This window comes from Astyanax mexicanus, chromosome 8 (genome assembly GCF_023375975.1).
Source record: "Astyanax mexicanus isolate ESR-SI-001 chromosome 8, AstMex3_surface, whole genome shotgun sequence".
Taxonomy (NCBI): domain Eukaryota; kingdom Metazoa; phylum Chordata; class Actinopteri; order Characiformes; family Acestrorhamphidae; genus Astyanax; species Astyanax mexicanus.
The window spans coordinates 21,014,437-21,036,165 of record NC_064415.1 but is presented as its reverse complement, the minus strand read 5'-3'; the positions used below and the strand labels follow the sequence as shown (position 1 = coordinate 21,036,165).

Here is a 21,729-nt window from a genome sequence, read left to right as displayed (position 1 = left end):
GTCTCTGTGTCTGTGTAAGTGACAGGCTACTGCTGCCTGAAAAGCATGAGGGGGGAGGGAGAGCACGAGGGGAAGGCGCTTTGCAGTCGTAAACACGAGGTAACCACATTGCCTCCATCCACATGGCTGGGCATGTGCTTGTAAACGCACGTGTTGAAAGCTGTGCACCCCAGTCCAGCACAGTTTTGCACAGATATTTAAAAAAAAAAAGTCGAAAAAAGAACATTTGTAATGTCAATTTTTCCAATAATTGACATTATTCTAAAACCTTCAGAATATGTACTACAGTCAGCAGTATTAAAACAAAAATATCAGTATTCCACTGGTAGTGTCGATGGCCCGGACAAGTCTGTTTTCTTGTTTTGTCATCCTAGTAATTACATTCTGTCTAAAGCAGATGGTCACATCTGCAAAATCTAATTTCAGGGTGGTAGCACCAAGGAGAGACCAATCAGGCTGCTCTCTGTCACTATCTAGTTATGTCTGTCACTCACTCAATCTGTCTGGCTTGATCACACCCATAAAGTCTTTAACTGGGCCCTATATACAGTTTCCTGATGTCTGAGATATTGCATATGATTCACAGGCATCAGGGAGGTGTTATCAGTATGAGGGATAATCCCACAAGTAGTGGGAGAGGTGGGATGTCCGCTTAAGACTTCTCTTTACGGTTGAAACAGCTTAGACTTGGTCCAGTGTTAAGCTGTGTACTAGTTGTTCTTATATAACCCCATTAGACGATATCGGAATTTTGAGTTCAGATACTGTTGTGGATTTGAGTTGATCAGACCTCTCCCTGTACCAGACCTTCTCTGTTTTCTCTTCTTTCCAAAAATATTTGGATGTTTTTGTAGGAAACTCTACTCACAACTCTTTTTTTTTTTTTTAGAATTTGTTATGTTTTTTTAATACTTTTGTACTTACTTATAATTTGTTCTAAAGGACAGAGCTATACTTTTAATACTTTTGTTCTTACTTAGAATTTGTTCTAAAGGACAGAGCTATACTTTTAATACTTTTGTTCTTACTTAGAATTTGTTCTAAAGGACAGACCTATGCTTTTAATACTTTTGTACTTACTTAGAATTTGTTCTAAAGGACAGAGATATACCTTTTAATAATTTTGTACTTACTTAGAATTTGTTCTAAACGACAGAGCTATACTTTTAATACTTTTGTATATGCTTTTCTAGACATTATGGTAGCAATCTAAACATTTAGCAAGGTTGTCTAAATACTGTGAGAGACAGCTCAGTATCACAGTGTGTTCTAAAACTGCTTTAATACAGATAAAGTTGTAAATAGAGTTGTAAATTGTAAATTGTTTGCATCACTTTTCAAAGCTTAATTTACTTTATATGCCATAGACCAGCTGCAAGATGTTAACCGAAGTCTGTTTCCCCAAGAAGGCCCCCTCTTTTTTTTAACAATTTACATTATTATTCACTTTTAGTTCATGTTTTTCCTTCCAATCCCCTGGCAGTTTACTGCTTATATTTGTATCATTTGACCTCAGTGGGCTTGTACCATGTCAGGTTATTCACAGGACCTGAAGTTCCTAAATGTAAAAAAAAAAGTTAGAACAATTTGGGAGAAAAAATTCTGAACTTTTGACTGGTAAGCTAGAATATGTATTCATATCATTTAAGGAATTCAAGCATGGATTATAAGCTAAAATCCATGGGATAGTTGTATGCAAATTGATCATAATGTGTTGCATGTATAAGCAGTGAGGTGTTATCTTGTGAATGAAGTTCTTAAAACTTTTGCAGTATCAGTGCATCAGTGATATAGAACTATGCCTGATCTAGATTTGTTGTAAAACAAATGCATAAATACACATTTATAAAAAGAAGTGTTTTAATATGTGGTGTGTTAGTTTTGGGATTGCTGCTTCAGGTTAAAGCTTCATCAGTCCGCTCTGCTCTAATCTCTGCCATGTTTGGGTGCTGTGGGTACAAAGTGCAGCAGGGCTGCTGATGGGAGATTTGTTTTACTCTCGGGAATCAAGTGGCCCTTATGGAATGGGGGGAACGTAAGTGTGCGAGTGTGTGCGAGTGTGTGCGAGTGTGTGCGAGTGTGTGCGAGTGTGTGCGAGTGTGTGCGAGTGTGTGCGAGTGTGTGCGACTGTGTGCGACTGTGTGCGACTGTGTGCGACTGTGTGCGACTGTGTGCGACTGTGAGAGAGGAGGGAAGGACTTCCTTGCCAAATTAAACAGCTGAACAAAAGATGTGGAGTGAGAGTCTAGGGACAGGAGAGCAAGGACACATACGAATACACACACACACACACACACACAAAAAACTTTTTTTTTTACACAATTTACTTATTTTTCCATAATCACTTGGCCATGCCAGCAGTAGTTACCCATGAGCTGCACTCTTATGTCTTTACTTTTCAGAATTCACACAGAAACACACACACACACACACACACACACACAGTCATAAAGACTGTGGAGAGTCCTGGGTTTGCTCAGGCCTTGTAATTAACATCCGCTCTTCTCCATAAATACATCATGACCCTGTGACCAGAGGCTCAGAGAAAAAAAGCATGTGTGTATGTGCGTGCATGCATGTGGTATCAGGCCTGTGAGAAACTTGAGAAACAGTAACAGCACCACAGGAGTAATAGAGCATGCGAAGGAGTGTGTGCCGAAGTAGAGGAAGTGTGACAAATAAGGCCGATCATATTGCTGCTCTGTTTGGCATGAGGAAGATCCAGAGCAGCTCATATAAGAGGAAAACGGAGAGGAAACTGGAAGAGTTTCCATTGATAAACGGACAAAGAGGGCTTTTTGGGCAACCCCGGAAAATCTGTGCTATCAAAAATGAAAATAGCAACAGGGAGTCAAGTTCAGTTTCCTTTAAAATCCCCCCCAAAAGCGTCTTTGTTCGTTTCTAGAGAGTGTTTTCACTTTTCATTCAGTTTTTTCCTGCCAGTGAACTCTGATTACCCACGAAATCTAAAACATCTCCAGCATTGAGAATGGGAAGAACTTGTGCCGTGGCTGTAAACAATGAGTGTGCGATTGTTTTCCGCTGATTTCCGAGTCTATATTGGTTTAACTGTCGTCATTCAGCGAGAAGATCTCATAATGGCTAGACCACCAGCCTGAGCAGCACAATAGTTTTGAGCACAGTCTGCCTCTATCTCTCTCTCTCTGTCTCACACACATACACACATAGTCTTTTACCCATGCTAGAACAACATACATAAATACAACATTGTGTTTTCATGCTTTCTGCTGTATTTTGTATGATAATATAATATTAGCAGTTTTAAAGAAACATTACGTAGCATTTTCCTTAAAATTACAGCGTTAAGATCGCAATGATGCTTCACTGGCTTGTAATTTGGAGAATAGCACCACCACTACTATTGCTAACCCAAGTTCAATACGCTGCAAGCTGCACTGTTTAACTTTGGTGAGGTGGGCAGGACAACTCTGGATCCTATCAAATCAATAATTGTTTTTATTTTTTTCTCATTTTTTGGGAGATTTTTAGGGGTTATATTTTTGTCTTAATAATTGAAATCTGTCTATGTTCTCTGCATTGTGAATAACATATGGTCTTAGAACTTGGTAACGCAGCAAAACAATAGTCGTATGTCATATGTCATATTTGTGTGAAGTCCAGTAATTTTACACTACTGCAATAATCCACATAATTCTATCACTTTCATTGAAGCTGTTTGTCTCAGCTTGTCCAAAAATGCATGTGTAAAGCGTGCCCTTTTTCCAGTTTCTACATAACGCTGCTTAAATTACAATTTTATCACTTATTACCTTAAATATATCAGTTTGTTATATTAAGACAATTAGAAGACAATATTAAATTTTGTCTTCTATCCCTTCCAGACTTGACGAAGAACCGGCTGTGTGAGCTGCCAGAGGAGCTGTGCCAATTCATCTCTCTGGAGACGCTCAGCATCTACCACAACTGTGTGCGTTCTTTGCCCTCCTCGCTGTGTCATCTACAGGCCCTCACCTACCTCAACCTCAGGTACACAGCTGCACACAGATAAAACTTGCACTGCAAGGCCACACCTACCTTACATGTCATTATCACATGCACTTTCTTACCTACAATACATACACGGTGGTTAGCATGCTGGCTTACTGATTATGTGGTTGTGGGTTCACTAAGCTGCCACTGTTGGCCCTTTAAGCAAAGCTCTTAAGCTTTATGCTCATGATCAGGAGCTTGTCCTACACTGTACCCTGACCCCTGCTTTCCAAGCTGGGATAAATGAAGAGAACAGTGGCACTGTATTGCATAAAAACTTTATTCCTTATGTGTAAACCACCTTAATTACATGATAAGCTGTAATAATACACAATAAACACTTTGTTAAGATTATGTTATGCAATTTATTCAGTGCTAATATCCTTTGCACCTACAAATACCCGGTGCACCTACAGCTCTTTAAATTCCTGTAAAAAAGTTTAACCAATATAACAAAGCGGATAAATGTGTACCTATTGGCATTATGCCCAATGCTAGGTAAAAGCTAAAAAGGGTACACAGTGGAACTGTTCTCTGGAATAATGGTCTCCATTCAATTGTTGGAGAATGGTCATCCCATATGACCTCATCATCCAACCAAAGCCTTCCCTGAACAGTAGAGACAGTTAATTCAACAAAAGCAGAATAAACTCTTTTTTAATATCCTTGATTTCAGAAGAAACAAAACACTTGCAAGTGTCCCAGTACATTTACTTGTTTTATGTATGAAACAATTTGTGATTGATACTGTTGTTTATTGTTTATTTGAAAGCCAATTAGTTGCAATAGCAATAGCTGCTATTCTACAAAGCATACTGTACAAACAATTAACTAACAACACTTTATATTATAAGCACACAGCAAAAATAAAAGTATTGTATTTATTATAAATATAGCTATGGAATAGAGACTGTTGAGAAATATTGAGAATCAGTTTCTCTAATTTTGCTATTTATAGGTATAGGTTTGAGTAAAATAAACATTGCTGTTTTATTCTATAAACTACGGACAACATTTCTCCCAAATTCCAAATAAAAATATTGTCATTTAGAACATTTATTTGCAGAAAATGAGAAATGGCTGAAATAACAAAAAAAGACCTCAAATAATGCAAAGAAAACAAGTTCATATTCATAAAGTTTTAAGTTTTGTAAATGTTTATTACCAATAGTTTGTAAAATTACAGAAATCACATTACATTATACATAGATATTTTGTATAATAGTTATATATAGATAGTTTGTATTTGAATATTCCATGTGGTATAAACTTTAAGCTGCATGAGCCTTGTCGCTTCAGTGCAAAAGCAGAAAAGCTTCAGGCCCCAAACATGCCTTGGACTTGCCTTTACTGATTTCATCTGGTAATGGATGAGCAAACATCTTAGATTCGATCTGTGATCTAATTTAGTTCTGTGTTGCCTGGAAAAGACACCGTAATATAAAATATTAGGTCAAAAGAAAAGTAATATTGTGATTTTGCTTTGACTTGAATCTTAATCTTGATGAATATTTAAGCTGATCTTTGTGTGTGTGTGTGTGTGTGTGTGTGTGTGTGTGTGTGTGTGTGTTTCAGTCGAAATCAGCTGTCCAGCTTGCCCCCGTCAGTATGTCAGCTCCCTCTGCTGCGAGTCCTTATCGTCAGCAACAACAAGTTATCAGTCTTGCCCGCTTCCATGCACACTCTGACACATCTCCGACAACTGGTACGTACAACTCTCACCACTGTGTCAGCTTTCTCTCGCTCCCCCTCATTCCTCACCAAACACTCCCCCCTCCCTCTCTCTCTCTCTCTCTCTCTCTCTTCCCTCTCTATTTTATTTCTTACAGTCACTCTTTTTATTTCTCTCCTGTTGTGTTTATGTATATATAAATAAATTATATTAATCTGAACAAGGAATTGTATATATGGAAAGAATATTTTATCACAATATGTCATGATACACAATTCTTATCATATTTTCACATGCATGTAAACAATTCTTTAAAATATTAAGCTAATTAAATACTATAATTATATAAATACAGCAATTTTTAGTTTTTTTTTTCTTTCTTTTTTTTTCTGCATTTCATCCATAATATACTCAAAGATATGCATCATTTATCACAATAACAAATTTATCACAATACAGTACAATATTGTCATATTGCCCAGCTCTAATCTCAGGCCATTAACTCTTAATAATTTTTAAACTCTACTATTTGAATTACATATTCATTCATATTTATTTGTAAATTTACACTTTAGTTTTTGAAAGTGTTTTATCGATTTGTTTTAGTGTTGAATTATGTAAAATATATTTTTCTTACTTTTGAAGACCTTAAACAAAACAGTAATCACATTACATATTTAAAAACATACACAAACCCAATGTACTGATTGAAAACTATTTTTGAATATGTTTTTCCTGATCAAACTGTGACAAATACAGGTTAAAATGAAATGGAAACAGCAGATATATACTGTATGTATAAATGTATGTGATGAACTGCTGTGAATGCTGGTTTCTACAGGCAGTGTATTCTCTTTGTCCTCGTCTGCAGGATGTGAGCTGTAATGAGCTGCAGTGTTTGCCAGCGGAGCTGGGTCAGCTGGAGTATTTACGGGATTTGAACTTGAGGAGAAACCAGCTCACGACTCTGCCAGAGGGTTAGATCATCTCTGTCTCACACATATACACACACCAAAGCCTGTCTCTATGGGGACCTGAAGCTAGACAACAGTCGGCAGGCTGTTTCCCCGTACCTGCCAAAGCCTAAGGGCAATGCTACTGATAGGACTGGACTCACTAATGCTTTTATCAGGTCTCCAGTGTATTGCCTTTTACTGTGAGATGTTCAGACACTGAAAAAAGGTGGGCTTTTACAAGCACTAGAAATATGGCTGGAGACCATTGCAAAAATATACCATTATAATAATAGACAATCTGTGTATAATGACACTGTATTTTATATATATTATCATTATATATTTTATTATAGGGCACACTATCAATAAACGTCTATTTTCTGGTCTATTTACATACATGAGGCACACCAGATTATAAAGCGCATTATGTGGCACTAGTAAGGAACAGGGATGTCGCCATGTTTTCCTTCTAATAAAGCTAAGCTAAATTAAATAAACAAAGCTGTAATTCTTAAAAAAAAAAAAAAAAAACATCGCTGGATGTTAATCTACATCCAGCGATCAAACGATCGCTGGATGTTAATCTACACAGATTTCTGTTCTGGCTGAGTAAAGAGCTTTTGTTTATTTACAGTAAGCTTAGATTTCCATATTTCCAGTAAGGCTGGGTGCAGCAGCTTTCACATTAGCAGCTAGCCGGTAGTGCTAGCTAGGTTAGCGGCTAATGCTGCCCGACAGCGCTACACTGAGGACCCCTAAGTGTTCCAATAAGCCAGGGCGATATCAGCTTGCGGTTCGTCCAACATAGCTTGTTTTAACACAGTAAATGTGTAGACTATAGTGTAATATACTCACCTCGGAATGGCGAAAATGCTAGGGCTAAGCTTGGTTAGCGGCTAATGCTAATACCCCTCCAGTCTCTGAGTCTTGGATAACATGCTGCAGCAAACAAGCAGAATCTCATTTGTTTTATTTAAAATGTAGATAAATATGAAGCAAGGGAACAAAAATAATTTCTAACATTATCTTATAATTATTATGAAAGCATAACTGTAATAGAACTTTAAACACTATGTGTAACATTGTGTTTCCTTTTTGTACAGAATTGTCTGAGCTGCCACTTGTACGTCTAGACGTATCATGCAACCGCATTTCCCATATTCCTGTGTGCTATCGGCACCTGAGACACTTGCAGACCATCATTCTGGACAACAACCCTCTACAGATGCCTCCAGCCCAGATATGCTCCAAAGGGAAGTACCACATCTTCAAGTACCTGAACATGGAAGCCTGCAAGAGGAGCCAGGACCCACTGGAGAGAGTTCTGCGGCCCACTTGGTAGGATAAAGGGATGAGAGGAGGGGGGAGGTGACGGGTGTTAGAAAAAATGATATTTGGTGGGAGTAATGGTGGAGGAAACTGGTTGAGTTTTTAATTAATTGAAGAATGTCTGATAGAGACATAGAGGGATGGGACTAGGTGGTATATTTTTCTCTGCTGTGATTGTTTTGCCTGAATGCATTCATTTAAAAAATGGTGTTGAGTGTATTTTGGTGGGCCTTTGAATTAACTGAAGCTAAATTATTAAGTTGGTAAGGGTACTGAGATAAAACAGAAATTATGGCTCCAGCTATCCAAAAAAAATGTCCAGAGGAGCACTAAACTGAATCCAATCTCTGTTTTTGTGTGTCTAGCCTTTCAGACCAGGAGCTGTTCCCTGGTCCCTATGGTGGTCTGGACTCAGGCTTTAACAGCGTGGACAGTGGTAGCAAGAGATGGTCAGGAAATGAGGTAAGAGCAGTAAGAATGTGTATTTAATCAATATGAAGCTGCTGCAGCATTTGATATCTTATATGTAGCTTTAAATATGAATGATAGTATTTTATAAGACAAGTGTTTGTATCCGAAAAACATACAAAAAAAACGCTCTGGCTTTGGTCTGAAATGGGCTCTGGCTGGTTAGCAGGCCTCTAAGTGTGTGCATATGTGGTGTCTCTTCTTCCAGTCTGCAGATGATTTCTCTGAGCGATCTCTGAGGTTAGCTGAAATTTCTCGTGAGCACACAAATCTACAAGAAGAGGAGGAGCGAGATACGCTGCTGAGTACCCCCAGAGGTATTGACCATCTCACACACAAAAATGTGTCAGTTGTACATTATACATTTGTCTTTTTAGCTGAAAGTGTCTTTAAATACATCTCTTTCTGTCTTCCCCTCTTCCGTCCTCTTTCAGTAGTAAATGGTGATTTGGAGCAGGTGGACTTTATTGACAGCAGCGTCACAGAAGAGGAAGAAGAGAGCTGCAAGCCAGAGCCTCCCAGTCCTCCGCAAACATCACCCCCACAGGTCAGGAGGACATTTCATATCTAACATAATTTGTTAAATTTATGTCTCTCTGCCAAATCTAGGAAATATTTACTGTCAGTTTTATACACACCCAGGAAAATTTAGATATTTACTATTCTAAAAGAAGATTAGATATATATATTTTTACATATATATTTGTGTTATGTGCTTATTTTTTGATAAAATTAAGTGGATAAAATGTTTATTTTTGCTGCATATCATTACACATTAGTATTTACGTATGTTTGTGTCTTTCAGGAAAAGGCAGAAAGTCGAAAAACCACGCCCTCCCAGAGCCCAGACTCCGTAGGCAGCAGGTAAATCTCCATGTACACACAGCCCTGACAACACATCCTCATCATCATGAGTAATAGCCAGTGTGTGGGATGACTAATCATGCTTTTGGTTTGTTAAATTACAAGAATCGTTTCAAATAATTGATTTGTATTATATGGAGTTTACTTGCAAAAACTTCTAATTAGAGAAAATGGATTCCTGCCATTTCCTGTCTTCCTTTTCTATCTTCTTTCATCCCATCCCCCCCTCTTCTGTTTTCCCTCTGGCATTTGACAAGGTCAAACCCTCAGTGTGTGTTTGCTGATCTGGGAAAAGTCAACAGTGGGATTTTTTTCCTCCCATATAGTTAAGTTTCCTCCCAGAATCCCTGGCTGCAGAACTGCAAACACAACTTCTATTAAGTAAAGGCTGTCCACACTGGCAACTAATACTTACACTGGAAACCATGGAGGCTCGGTCTTAATGTTTAATCTGTTCTTTAGACCTTTTATTTCATGGTATACATATGTCCAGGTTGTACTTATGTCTGATTTCTCTATTATTATACTACCATTACATTACTTTATTAGGCTACTACCAGTTTGATGTGATTTAGAACATTAAGAGAGCTGATTTAATGTAAGATTAGTTATATTTTCTTTATGTCATGTTGAGAGAGGTTGTGTAACCTAAAAACAAGTAAAAAACAAGCATAAAATATATTAAACAGACAATTATTGCAAATATTCGAAGGTCCTGACATCGCAGTTTGGGTTGAATCAAAGTTACAGGAAAAACAAGGCAAAAATAAAAGCTCCTTCCGTTGTCCACACAGACCTGAAAACATTACATTTGTAATATTTATTTAATTATTTGTTTAAACATTCTGTGAAATCCTTATTGATAAAGTCAAGTTTGGCCTAACCACACCTTTCTATTTTAAAACATTGTAGGACAGAGAATTAAAGCCATTTTAATTCCTAAGCTGAGCATTTTGGCTAATTTACTTAAATGTTGGTGGTACTAACTGGCATAAACGCCTTTTTCCTTTATGTAGGTTAGTATGAATTTGTTTTTTCTTGTAACTTGTACTTGTACATCAACCTAGTACCTCTTAGACGGTAATGTTCTTTAACTTTCTGCTTAGCCAATGGAGAGTTTTGCCCTTCTCCTAACAGTATACCTCTCTGTTTCTGCAGAAAAAGTGTGAGCAGTGACTCAACAGAAGGCTCTCCATCCAGTCCCACACTGGAGGAGAAGAGAAGGCCTGGCACGCTGCAACTGTGGCAGGAGAGAGAGCGGGCGCAGCAGCAGCAGAGAGATCGGGCCAGGGACACTGCGTAAGTATTGCCAAGGCCAAGAAGGGCTGACTGGGGTGCAGAGAAATAAAGTGTATAAATATAATCAAAAAATGATACATTCACAACCCAGAGGGAATTGGCACAGTGAGCGGTGAGACTGAACTGAAGAAAGAAAATCCAGCTTTTGAATGATGCATAAAAACTCACTTTCATTGGCTTTCAAACTTTCACATTACAACTACAAACTTGAATGTATTTTATTGAGATTTAAAGTCATTGACCAACACAAAATGATACATAAAAGTGAAACGAAAATGATACATGGCTTTCCAAATATTAATAAGAAAATCTGAAAGGTTTGACGTACAAAAGTATTAAATCCTCCTATATCAATACTTAGTAGAGCCACCGTTTTCTGCAATTACAGCTGCACATCTTTTGGGTTATATTTCTAGCAGCTTTGTGCATCTAGAAACTGAGATTGTTGCCCATTCTTCTTTATAAAACAGCTGAAGCTCAACCAGGTTGAAAGGAGAGCGTCTGTGAACAGACCCATTCTACACATAAATATTCTTTGATCTAAACCATTCCACTGTAACTCAGGATTAGACTGTATTTAGCTCCATACATCTTCCCATCAACTCACTCATCTTCCCTGTCCCTGCTGAAGAAAAACTTCCCCACAGCATGATGTTGCCGCCACCATGTTTTACAGTGGGGATGGCGTGTTTAGGATGTGGAGCAGTGTTACTTTTACACCACACATAGTGGAACCTGTAGGGTGAGTTCATTAGTCTTCATGATGCTGTTTGTTCACTGGTGTATTTATACTGAGACTAATTTACACAGAGTTGGACTGTATTTAATAATTATGTGACTTCTGAAGGCGATTGATTGCACTTAATTTTATTTAGGGGTTGAAGGAAGTTGAAAACTTTTGCACGTCACACTTTTCACATATTTCTATTTGGTTAAAAATGTAAAAACCGTGTATCATTTTCATTTTAAGGTTTGAGATTTTAAGTTTAAGGAGTATGAATACTCTTGCAAGCCACTGTGCATTTAGCTTTACAGGAAACCATTGATATTTGATGATTCATTTGTTGCTTCATCATTTGGTTGCATCATATTGAACAGAATGATTTTGAATAGTAATGAAACCAAAAGGAATCAGCAGAACAATGAGTGTATCCGGAGTCTGTATTGTGTATCTAATGTTGGACAGTATCGCACTCAACAAAAGACTGCTAAAAGAGTCTGAGGTTGTGCTTTTGTTTAGACAGTTCATTGATTTTGACAGTGTGGTGTTTTGCTCCAGTTTGCAGAAGACGGCAGTGAAAACAGGAAGTCACGCGGCGGCGACAGCCAAACAGGCAGGAACAGGAAGTGTCTCAGGGTAAGAACTGAGAGCTGGGGCCTTGGTTGTGCTCTGTGGTTTGCACTGAGACTGCGCAAGCGTCTGTTTCAGTATGCGAAGCGTCATTTTTTACCCCAGACTTGGTAGCAAAATGACAGCCATTAAAACTTGGGGTGCGTGATCAACAAGATGCACAATCCTGACAGGTTTAAATAAAGGAAAAATGTTTCTTAATAAATGCACTACACACTTAAAATACCTTCAAGTAGCTGAATTTGAGCTTCAAATTCAGCTACTTGAAGGTATTTTAAGGACACACCGATATTGTGCACACACTGCTTGTATAATCTCCATATAAAAGCATTACTAATAGAATGAGTCAGCATGGAGAAGTGGAAATTGCCTTGTTTAGAGTGATGGAGCACCATTTATTACTTTGGGATTAAAAATGAATCATTTGGCATCAGAATCCGGACTCTTATCTGACCATTCTTGTGGCTGAATGCAGTCACATCCTCACACAGTGTTACAATATCTTGTGTAAAGCCTTCTCAAAGCAATGGCCTTGATTTCAGAAGAAACCTGAGCAGGTGACCCAGACACAGAATTAAGCCAGTTTTATGATGTTTAGTTTATCCTGCTTTTGTTGAAATAAATGAATCATTTTAGGCCCACTATAATCAGTTTTAATTATAGTTTTATTTTTATTTTCCATGTCTGACCTGATGTTTTAAAAATCGTATGGTCATAAAAAAGTCATGAAAAAATCATGGAAATGTATGGGTTAAAACGTTGATGAACCTTGTCTACTGTTCAGGGATGATGGCTTCCTTCTAGAACATTCCTCAGTGAGGTCAAGATGCTGGATGATCACAGCTTCACCCCACCTCATTCTAACTTCATCCTCAATTCATTCCAAAGTTTTAGATGGAGCATCATCATTCCATCATCATCCAGCCTGCCATTATGAGTGGTGCTAATAGGTTCAAGTTTAACTGCTCCAGAGAGTCCTATTCTATTGGCAGTACTTTTTACAGGGATCAAACAAGCTGTGTTTGTGCATATGTGTGTGCATTTACACTTTGAAAATTTGTATCAGTAGTGAATGCAGCTTAAAGTCGCTAAATAATACATTCATTAGAAAGGGTGTCCACAAACATTTGGACATGTTTGTAATGTATCTTTGGGGCCTGTTTAAGACACAAACTGTCTCTGTCTCCATCTAGTGTTGAGTCTATAGACAGCATCATCAGTTCTGTTAATGGACTTGGGCAGAGATGTGCGGTCAGTATCTATATCACTCTTTTGCTCTCAAACATAGATTACTTTTATTTATGTATAGTGGTCATTATTATTTTTTTATATACACTTTATTCATTTAGTTCTGTGTGCTTCTTTTAGAGTGCGGATCAGATGAGCTCTACTATTCACTCAGTATCTCTTCAGCGTTCAACAAGCCGAACAGGTTAGAAGTTCTGTACTGTTTTTGCACATATTTTCGTTATTCTTTGTGTAGCTGAGCTCATATTTTTCAGAGTGTTGATGTCGTCTGTATTATTTTCTGATATTTCTGTATTTGTTTTTTAGATGTGCCCTACAATAAACCCTGCTCTCCCACTGGCACTGCCCCCAAACCCAACAGCTTTCTCTTCCGTACCTCTTCCCGCTGTAACGTCAAGCCGTCCGGTAGAGGCACACACACACAAACGCAGACACACACAAACACAGACACACACACAATTATATCAGAATATAAAGACATTTACAGACTAAGACATTGCAACCTCAAGGAAGTACAGTAGACCATGCTGGCTGACTTCCACATGGAGGAGGCTTAGGGGGGATTCTAGTGCTTTGATGGGTTATTTGGCTCATCTAAATTGGAGAAATCAATATAGAAAGTTATATTCATGATTGATATTTACAATAAAAACAGTTTAATCTTTATTTTTTTTGCTTTGACTGTAGTTTTTAATGTTTGATTAGATGAGGTTAACTTGATTGACAGTAATGAAAATGTGGTTTGAATGCAGATGGTGCTGCAGCTGTACACATACTATACAGTCAATTACATCCAACATATATTCAAAGCAGTACCTGCATACTGTATATAGTTATTTTATGACTTTAGTTATGTTTTAGTGTTTAAAGTTAATAAGAAGAGAAGTAAGGAAGCAGTATTTTGTTTTAATAACTTATTAAATTTATTTATTTTAGCTACAACCTTTTATAATCATACCTAATTTTATTTTATTTGCCCTTTTGCAGCTTTCATTGCTTTCCTATATAAACTATTTTTATTAAGTAGTTATTTTATTTTATATTGCCATCTTAATTTTCAATTACTTAATTTAAATTTTTAAATAAATGTTTAAATTTAGTTTAATCTGATCACCTGTCTATATGTACAGCACTTCGAGCTGCATTTTATGTATGAAAGGTGCTATAAAATTAATTGTTATATTATTATGTTTACAGGTTTAGCTGCTGTATAGTACATTTGTTTCAGAGTTGTAGGGTCAATAATGCTCTATTTTGAAAAAAAAAATCTAATCCTGCTCATTTTTATACACCTTACACAACATCTTCTTTTTTCTGCTAGTGTTTTTATCCTAACACCAATGTCCAATTGTCTATTGAATAGTTATTAAATGATTTTAAAACAGCTGGTATTGATATATATATATATATATATATATATATATATATATATATATATATATTGTGTTTGTGTTTCAGGCTCAGTGCAGTGTTTGGCTGAGGCAGGTCGGAGTGAGTCTCGCTCTGTGATTAAATCCCCTCGAGAGGACAAGGCAGAGGTTTCTCAGTTACGCAAGGTAAAGATCTTAACTCCTCATAAGTCTCTTCATTCTTCTCCTTTTCTTTTTTTTCTCCATTGTTCTGTATCTGTAATCAGTTCTACTGACTGACTGATTCAATGTGACCTCTCCCACACTCTCACACTCACTTTTTTTTTTGTTTCTGAGAGATTTAGTTATAAAGCATTTGCCTACAATTGCTGTCACAATTATATCTAAGATATGTGTAAAATTGCACAGCAATTAGTTGCGAGCCTGAATGACTGCATATTTTAACTCTTTTACAGTAGAAAAGTAACTCACTTTTAGTCTACAGTGGTGTGAAAAAGTGTTTGCCCCCTTCCTGATTTTCTGATTTCTTGCATGTTTGTCACACTTAAATGTTTTGGAACATCAAACCAATTTAAATATTAGTCAAAGACAACACAGGTAAACACAAAATGCTATTTTTATGTTTTTATAATTTTATAATGTGTTTATTATTAAAAGAGAAAAAAAAAACCTACATGGCCCTGTGTGAAAAAGTGATGGCCCCCTGTTAAAACATGCCGTCACTGTGGTTTCTGAGACTTGAGTACACTGTCTCTAGCCACACCCAGGCCTGATTATTGCCACACCTGTTCTCAATCGACACCTGTGTTGTCTTTGACTATTATTTAAATTGGTTTGATGTTCTGACACATTTAAGTGTGAAAAACATGCAAAAAATCAGGAAACAAGGAAGGGAAAACACCACTGTATTTTTCACAAGGAGGGGATTCTTCACTGGTCAAAACTGCTCATAGTATTCTTTTCTAATTGATACGGATGTGTGCATGTCAATCTCAGTCTCTAGAATCTCGTTTGAAGATCACTCTTCCTGAAGATCTAGGAGAAGCTTTGTCTAACGGCACAGTCCTTTGCCAGCTTGCCAATCACGTACGCCCTCGATCAGTGTCCATCATCCACATTCCGTCTCCAGCAGTGGTGAGTTCTTAATCAATTTAAATAAATCTCTGTCTCAAGCATTTTACTATAGGTCTTATTATCCAAATATTAAATCATTGTTACATATTGCGTCTAAAATTTTTTTACAGTACTCTACAGAGGATATTACTATTCTCAGTCTCTTCATATTTCCAAATATGAATGCAGTAAAAGAGCTGTTTGGTACACTGTTTATAGTGTATGTTCTATTTCTGTGTGTTCTGTTTTTCACAGTCATATTTAATTCAGTGAATTTTTTCCCTTAAATCTGTTCAGCCTAAACTGAGTGCTGCGAAGTGTCGTCTCAATGTTGAAAACTTCATCGCTGCCTGCCGCAAGTTGGGTGTTCCCGAGGTAAATGACCTTCCTGTCTTCCTGCCCGGCTGTGTGTCTGAACCCGTTCCGTTTTGCTGTGTTGTCCTCAGTGTGTGGCTCTTTATTGTGCTGTTTGTATTATTGCTCTCATTGTCTTTAATGCATTGTGCTTTACGCCTGTTTAACCCTTATTGCTCTTTCTTTTTCTTGACTTTTCTTTCACATTACCTTCATCAATCTTTCTTTCTTTTTTCTTTCTTTCTTTCTGCCTTTCTTTCTCTGCATCTACATGAATTTATCTTTTCATTTCTTTATGCTCTCCTTTCCAACTCCTCTTTTTTGCCACAATTTCTTCTCTTCTATCTCTTATTTTCCCCTTTTTCTCTTTTGTTTCTTCTCCATCCTTCAATTTGTTTCTTATTTTTATCTCATTCTTCTTATCTTCTCTTATTGTACCTTTTTCTTTCATTTCTTCTGTTTGTCTTTCTCCTTTATTTCTTTGTTTCTCTGTCAATCAATTTTTTTACCTGCCTGATCGCCCTTGTTTCTTTTTTGTTTGGTTCTGTCCTTTTTCTTATTTTCATTTTCCTTCTTGTGTTTGTTTTTATTTCTTGTCTTTCTATATTCTCTCTTTTTTTCTTCTCTTTTTCTTTTTTCTTTGTCTCTTCTTAATTTTTTATTCCTTTTTTCCCCTAATTGTTTTTGTCTCTTTTATATTCTTTTTTTCTCTGTCTTTCTCCTTTTCTCCTCTTATCTATCTTTGTTTATATCTTTATTTGTCTCTCCCTATTCCTATCTCTATCGGCACCACTCTTTAAACTTTTTCTTTCACCATCTCCTTTTATTTCTTTATCTTTCTGTTTTTTACATTTTTCTCTTTCACTCTACATCAACTTTCCCCTTTCTGCTTTTATCTGTCATTCTCTCCCTCTTCCTCTTCTCTCTCTCTTTTTCTCTGCTCCGTCCCTCTCTCTCTCTCTCTCACGCTCTCAGGCGGACATTTGTTTAGCTTCTGATGTCCTGTGCAGTAAGATGCGTGCAGTGCAGCGCTGTGTGGAGGCTGTGTTGCTGATGGGAGGAGAGGAGGAGCTGAAGGAGAAGAAGAAAGCGCTCTCTTCCTCTTTCTCTCCCTTCCCAATCGTTCCCAACGGCTTCCTGCTCTTCTACTGCCTCGCCATGGCGCTGCTCTACCTGCTCTACCAATACCTGATTGCATAGACTGTGCGTTTGTGTACGTTTGTGTGCGTGTGTGTACGCAAGAGTGTGCATTGGGTCTTTCGTCCTAATCAGTGCCAGCGTGTTGAGTTCACACACATTAGCAAAGCTTCCCAGCAGTGCACTTTTACAGCGCTGGCACAGGCTGAGAGACGAGGCATATTGCTGCTCACTGCAGGACAGAGCAGGATGGAGATGCAAATCTACATGCACTGCCATCCAGACAGCCTGGCAATGGCACAGTATGCACACTTAAAGCCAATACTGTACTGTTAGACTATAAACTGTAATGCATTGGCATGCAATACACAGTGACTGATTTATACTGTATCTATATTAACAGATTGTTCGTAAAAAAAAAAAGGTAGAATACTGTTACAAAACTGGCTGCAGAATGACTATTCAAATGATATGCTCTTAAAAATGATGGTGCAAGAAAGGGTTCTTTGGAGCATGAATAAGAGGAACCACTGTTACATAGTACCAGTAATATGCTTCAAGGCATAATATTTTAAAAAGTGCAAAAACAGCCCATTTTTGAATTACTGTGCAAACATTTTGGTAGCTGTGGATTGGATCTGAATTAAAATGTTCCTTATCTGGGCATTTAGTGTTTGTTTATTTAGGCAGAGAATAAAAAATATTCTAATAAATACCAGTAACAATAGTATAATAATTAATGATGGCCGTATTTATTTTTCTGGTTGTTTAATAATTTCCAGAGCTCTTCTCCTCAGAGTCTAATCTTATTTAGAGCTATCAACTATCAAAAGCTGGTTTGGTAAATCAGTGCTTAATGGTGTTGAATTAAGTGAGCTGGAAAAAATATATAAAATTAAACTGATCTACAAATCTGCACAAAGCTTTGTTCATTAGACTAGCTTACAAGAACAACTACTTTCATTAAAATGTATCACAAAATTTGTGTTACTTCGTACATTATTTATGTTTATAGATATATAGATTTTTTCTATACTGTCTATTCATAGTACCACAGTTTTGCTTCAGTCATTTATATAGCACTTCCCATGGCACAATTATAACAGATACAAATTTACAAATTTAAATGATCAAATGACTTCTGTAGGTGATCTGAGGTGCCTCTAAGCCACTTGTTACATTTCGTTTCATAGCAGTCAGATTTTAGTCAAATGCATCTCTAGTTATATGGAGTAACAAGTATAAGTGCTTGTCGTTAAAATATTTATCAGGACACAATCCAGAAACCAGTTTAAATCTAGACACACTTTAAGTCATCAGGTGTAAATATGAATAGGTACCATGAAGGTTCCTTGATTATTAAGAGAGCAAAGAAAATATTCTATAAATATTGAATATTTGGGGACGGTTGATCCTTGATGGTTCTTTGCTTGGCAGCGTAGTTCTACGAACAAGCTGGTGTTATAGGTGTACTGGGAGTACTGGGTCGTCATTTCCTGTCCCGGATCAATCCGAAACCCAGCACAGCTTAAAACTTTGCTCTGTAAAACCTACTCAGTAAATAAGCTAAATTCACTTGTTAAAAACCGAATACATTAAGAACATGATAAAAGTTCTATTCTTTACTTCATAGAAGCACCTTTTCTAGCACCTTCATTTTTAAGTGATGTCATTCTGAGTGATGTCCACAGATTTTATTTTATTTTTCTGGATCCCCTTCTAGTTTTACAGACACTACAAAAAAGCATCTTTAACACATCCCTCACTTTTGAGCGCTCACTTTTGAAATGATCTTGTAATCTTGTTCTTACTGTTCAGTTCCCAAAGGGCTTCTCCACCGCTTTGCCTTAGCATACACGCCCAGTCAGTTTTCCAGGATGGTGTAGTATTTTATATGTGTCCCTTGGGCAGAGCGTGTTTTTTTCCTAAATGCTGCTTTTGGTGTTTCAGCCCCTGTTTTGTACTTTACTGGCACAAAGAGTAAAAGCTCCTCACAGCTTGTTTAAAGGGCTTTAAAGTTTCAACCACTTTCTCCTCTCGGTTCTCGCAAAAAAAAAAAAAAAAAAAAAAAAAAAAAAAAAGTGCCTCCAGTGCCTCCAGACTAAACCTGAACCACTTCAGGCTGGTTAGCCGAGCCCCAGTCCCTGTTACTATCCCTAGTATCTGTTTATTATATCCAGTTTTTTTTGGAACAATGTGTACATAGTTAGTTATTTAAATACAGCATTATGATTGATTCCCACTTCACTGTTTCTTTTTTTTTTAATTGGCTGGGGTTTATTAGGACCTGGAATTAAATGTTCTAAATGTTTGCAGCTCTTTTCTATGTTGTCCTTATAACTGTGACCACAAGGGAGCAGTGGTGTTGTACAACTGCACTCAAAGCTATATTCATGTCTTATGGTACAGAAACAAATGTCTCAAAGCTGTTATGTTCTGTTATTGTTTTATTTTTTTTTGTATGTATGTTCCTGCCAGCTTACTGTATTACATGTGACTAAGTTATTATTTGTTTATTTATTTATGCATTCCTGTGTTGAGCAGCAGTATTGGGTGAAACGAGGACTCACAGCATGAATCCTGATTGGCTCTGGTGGCGCTGTGACCAAAAATGTGAGGCACTTAACACTTAATTGCATAATAAGACACTTAAGATACTTCTGATTTGAGATAAGTGCCTGTTTTGGTCAGGAAAATAAAATAATGACTGAAATTCACTGAGCTTATCTCAGGGTTCTGATGCAGGACACAAATGACTTGTAGAGTACGTTATGTTATATATGTGTATATACACAGTAATATAGGCTTGCATTTAAGCATGCAAATGACCAAATAGACACCACAGATTTTAATAAATCATGCAAAAGACTTCCTCAAATTGATCCCTGTTGAAATCCTACTCCTCTAAACCCTTGTTAAGCTCCTTTGGCCGCATTCTAAATGTGTCAGAAGTGTTGTTTTTAGGCTGGTAATGTGTTGTGAGCACCCATGTTCCCCCAGTACTGTATGCTGCTGTTGCTTTTGTGTTCCCTGCATACTTAATGTGATTTAGCAGCTTTGCAGACAGTTGACTAACGAGCAGACGCTCATCTGGAGGGAGTGATAAGGGCACATAGGAGAAGAGAGAGAAAGAGCGCGAGAAAAGGCAAGGAGAAACAGAAGGACGCTTGAATGAAAGGATAGGAATGTGAGTGGAGAAATGGAATGTTTAGAAATGGGTTAATTTTCACTTATCCAAATTATTGCTGAATCCTTTTCACAGAGGTGTTTTCTTCTTGTACACGCAATTTAAAAAAAGCTTGTTCAAACACGTAATACGTGGAAAGCGGATGTAAAATAAATATTTCTGGAGCATTCAGCAGATCTCACTTTAGTAATGTCACACACTGCTCAAATAGCACATTTCTAATTCTAACATTAATTAACAGTGTAGAGAAATGAAACGACTGAATTAAAGAGCTCATCTCAGCAGACTACTGCAAGCTACTATAGATCAGCCATGTAACCAATCAGAATAGGGACTGTTTAATTAGTACACAGTACACATAGCATATTGTCACAGTCATGCAAAAATCTTGAATCTTCAAATCATCTGCTTTACATTAACTTGAACTGAAGCCCAATACAATACAATCCCAGTACCACCGAAAACACCATTAATTTTTCATGTGCAATGATAAAATTTGCATATTTCATCCCACACTAATTAGAAACACTTTTAACTACAAATAAGTATGTACATATTTAAATGCATGTGGCTAAAATCTTATCAGGATACCTAGGATAGAATCTAAATACTCATATGCTAGTCACATAAAGTGACCAGGTCTAAACAGAGTTTTAATATCACCCACTTTACATGCGCACGCCTGTTTTTGTTAAATGAGATTATTGTGACAATAATGTTTCAACCAAAACTTTGTCTAATGTATTGGAGCAAACTGGTTTAGAGTTGAATTTCCATCTTAAAAGCAATTGTTAAAGAAACAAGATGTGTATTTTGTAATATTTATATCCTGCTTATGTATTTAATGAACTTAATTCTAAGTTTATATAGATTAAGACATTTTTTTGTTGTAAAGAAATTATTAAAAAAGCAGAAAAGATCATGTTTTTGTGTGCTGCTTCCAATCCAGTGTGCATGCATTCTGATTTTATGTTATCTGCTGCAGTTGTGTTTGTTTCAGCCTTTTCTCTGCCTCTGCTCTCAAGCCAGCAGTGTTCTCTCAGGTTTCTGTCCGCAGCTTTTACATGTGTTGCTGCTGTTTCAGTGTTACAGTGTACAGTGAAGGTAAGTGTTGAACTTGTCTGTAAACGCCTGAAATGATTGAATTTAAGAAAGCAAGCTGCATGAGTTTGAATCCTGCTTTAGCATGTTAAAGATCTTGGACTCCATGTGGGGGTGCTGTGAGCTGTTCTACAGCATTGTGCGGTGAAAAAACATTCAGCTTTTATTTTTTTATTTTCTTCCACTGCACAAATGCATGACCCTTAATTTAACCCTCCTATTACCTTTGTGGTCAGTTTGACCCCATTCATTGTTTATTATCTCCAAAA

At 37.1% G+C, this 21,729-nt stretch overlaps 1 protein-coding gene across 2 annotated transcripts in view; it reads left to right on the top strand.

Moving 5' to 3' along the window:
* The window catches only part of lrch4 (leucine-rich repeats and calponin homology (CH) domain containing 4), a 56,549-nt gene that overhangs the window by 28,967 nt on the left and 5,853 nt on the right, over positions 1-21,729 (top strand). The window contains exons 2-18 of one of the 2 annotated variants that reach the window (XM_007242053.4): positions 3,864-4,008; positions 5,587-5,716; positions 6,555-6,660; positions 7,743-7,977; positions 8,334-8,430; positions 8,645-8,753; positions 8,871-8,983; positions 9,242-9,300; positions 10,459-10,599; positions 11,879-11,956; positions 13,144-13,201; positions 13,319-13,382; positions 13,505-13,603; positions 14,657-14,754; positions 15,565-15,702; positions 15,979-16,056; positions 17,011-21,281. In XM_007242053.4, the coding sequence (XP_007242115.3) occupies positions 3,864-4,008; positions 5,587-5,716; positions 6,555-6,660; positions 7,743-7,977; positions 8,334-8,430; positions 8,645-8,753; positions 8,871-8,983; positions 9,242-9,300; positions 10,459-10,599; positions 11,879-11,956; positions 13,144-13,201; positions 13,319-13,382; positions 13,505-13,603; positions 14,657-14,754; positions 15,565-15,702; positions 15,979-16,056; positions 17,011-17,235 (1,973 nt within the window). In that variant the 3' untranslated portion in view covers positions 17,236-21,281. Of the gene's footprint in view, positions 1-3,863; positions 4,009-5,586; positions 5,717-6,554; positions 6,661-7,742; positions 7,978-8,333; positions 8,431-8,644; positions 8,754-8,870; positions 8,984-9,241; positions 9,301-10,458; positions 10,600-11,878; positions 11,957-13,143; positions 13,202-13,318; positions 13,383-13,504; positions 13,604-14,656; positions 14,755-15,564; positions 15,703-15,978; positions 16,057-17,010; positions 21,282-21,729 lie in introns of those variants that run through there. The other variant, XM_007242054.4, reaches the window with a different exon arrangement.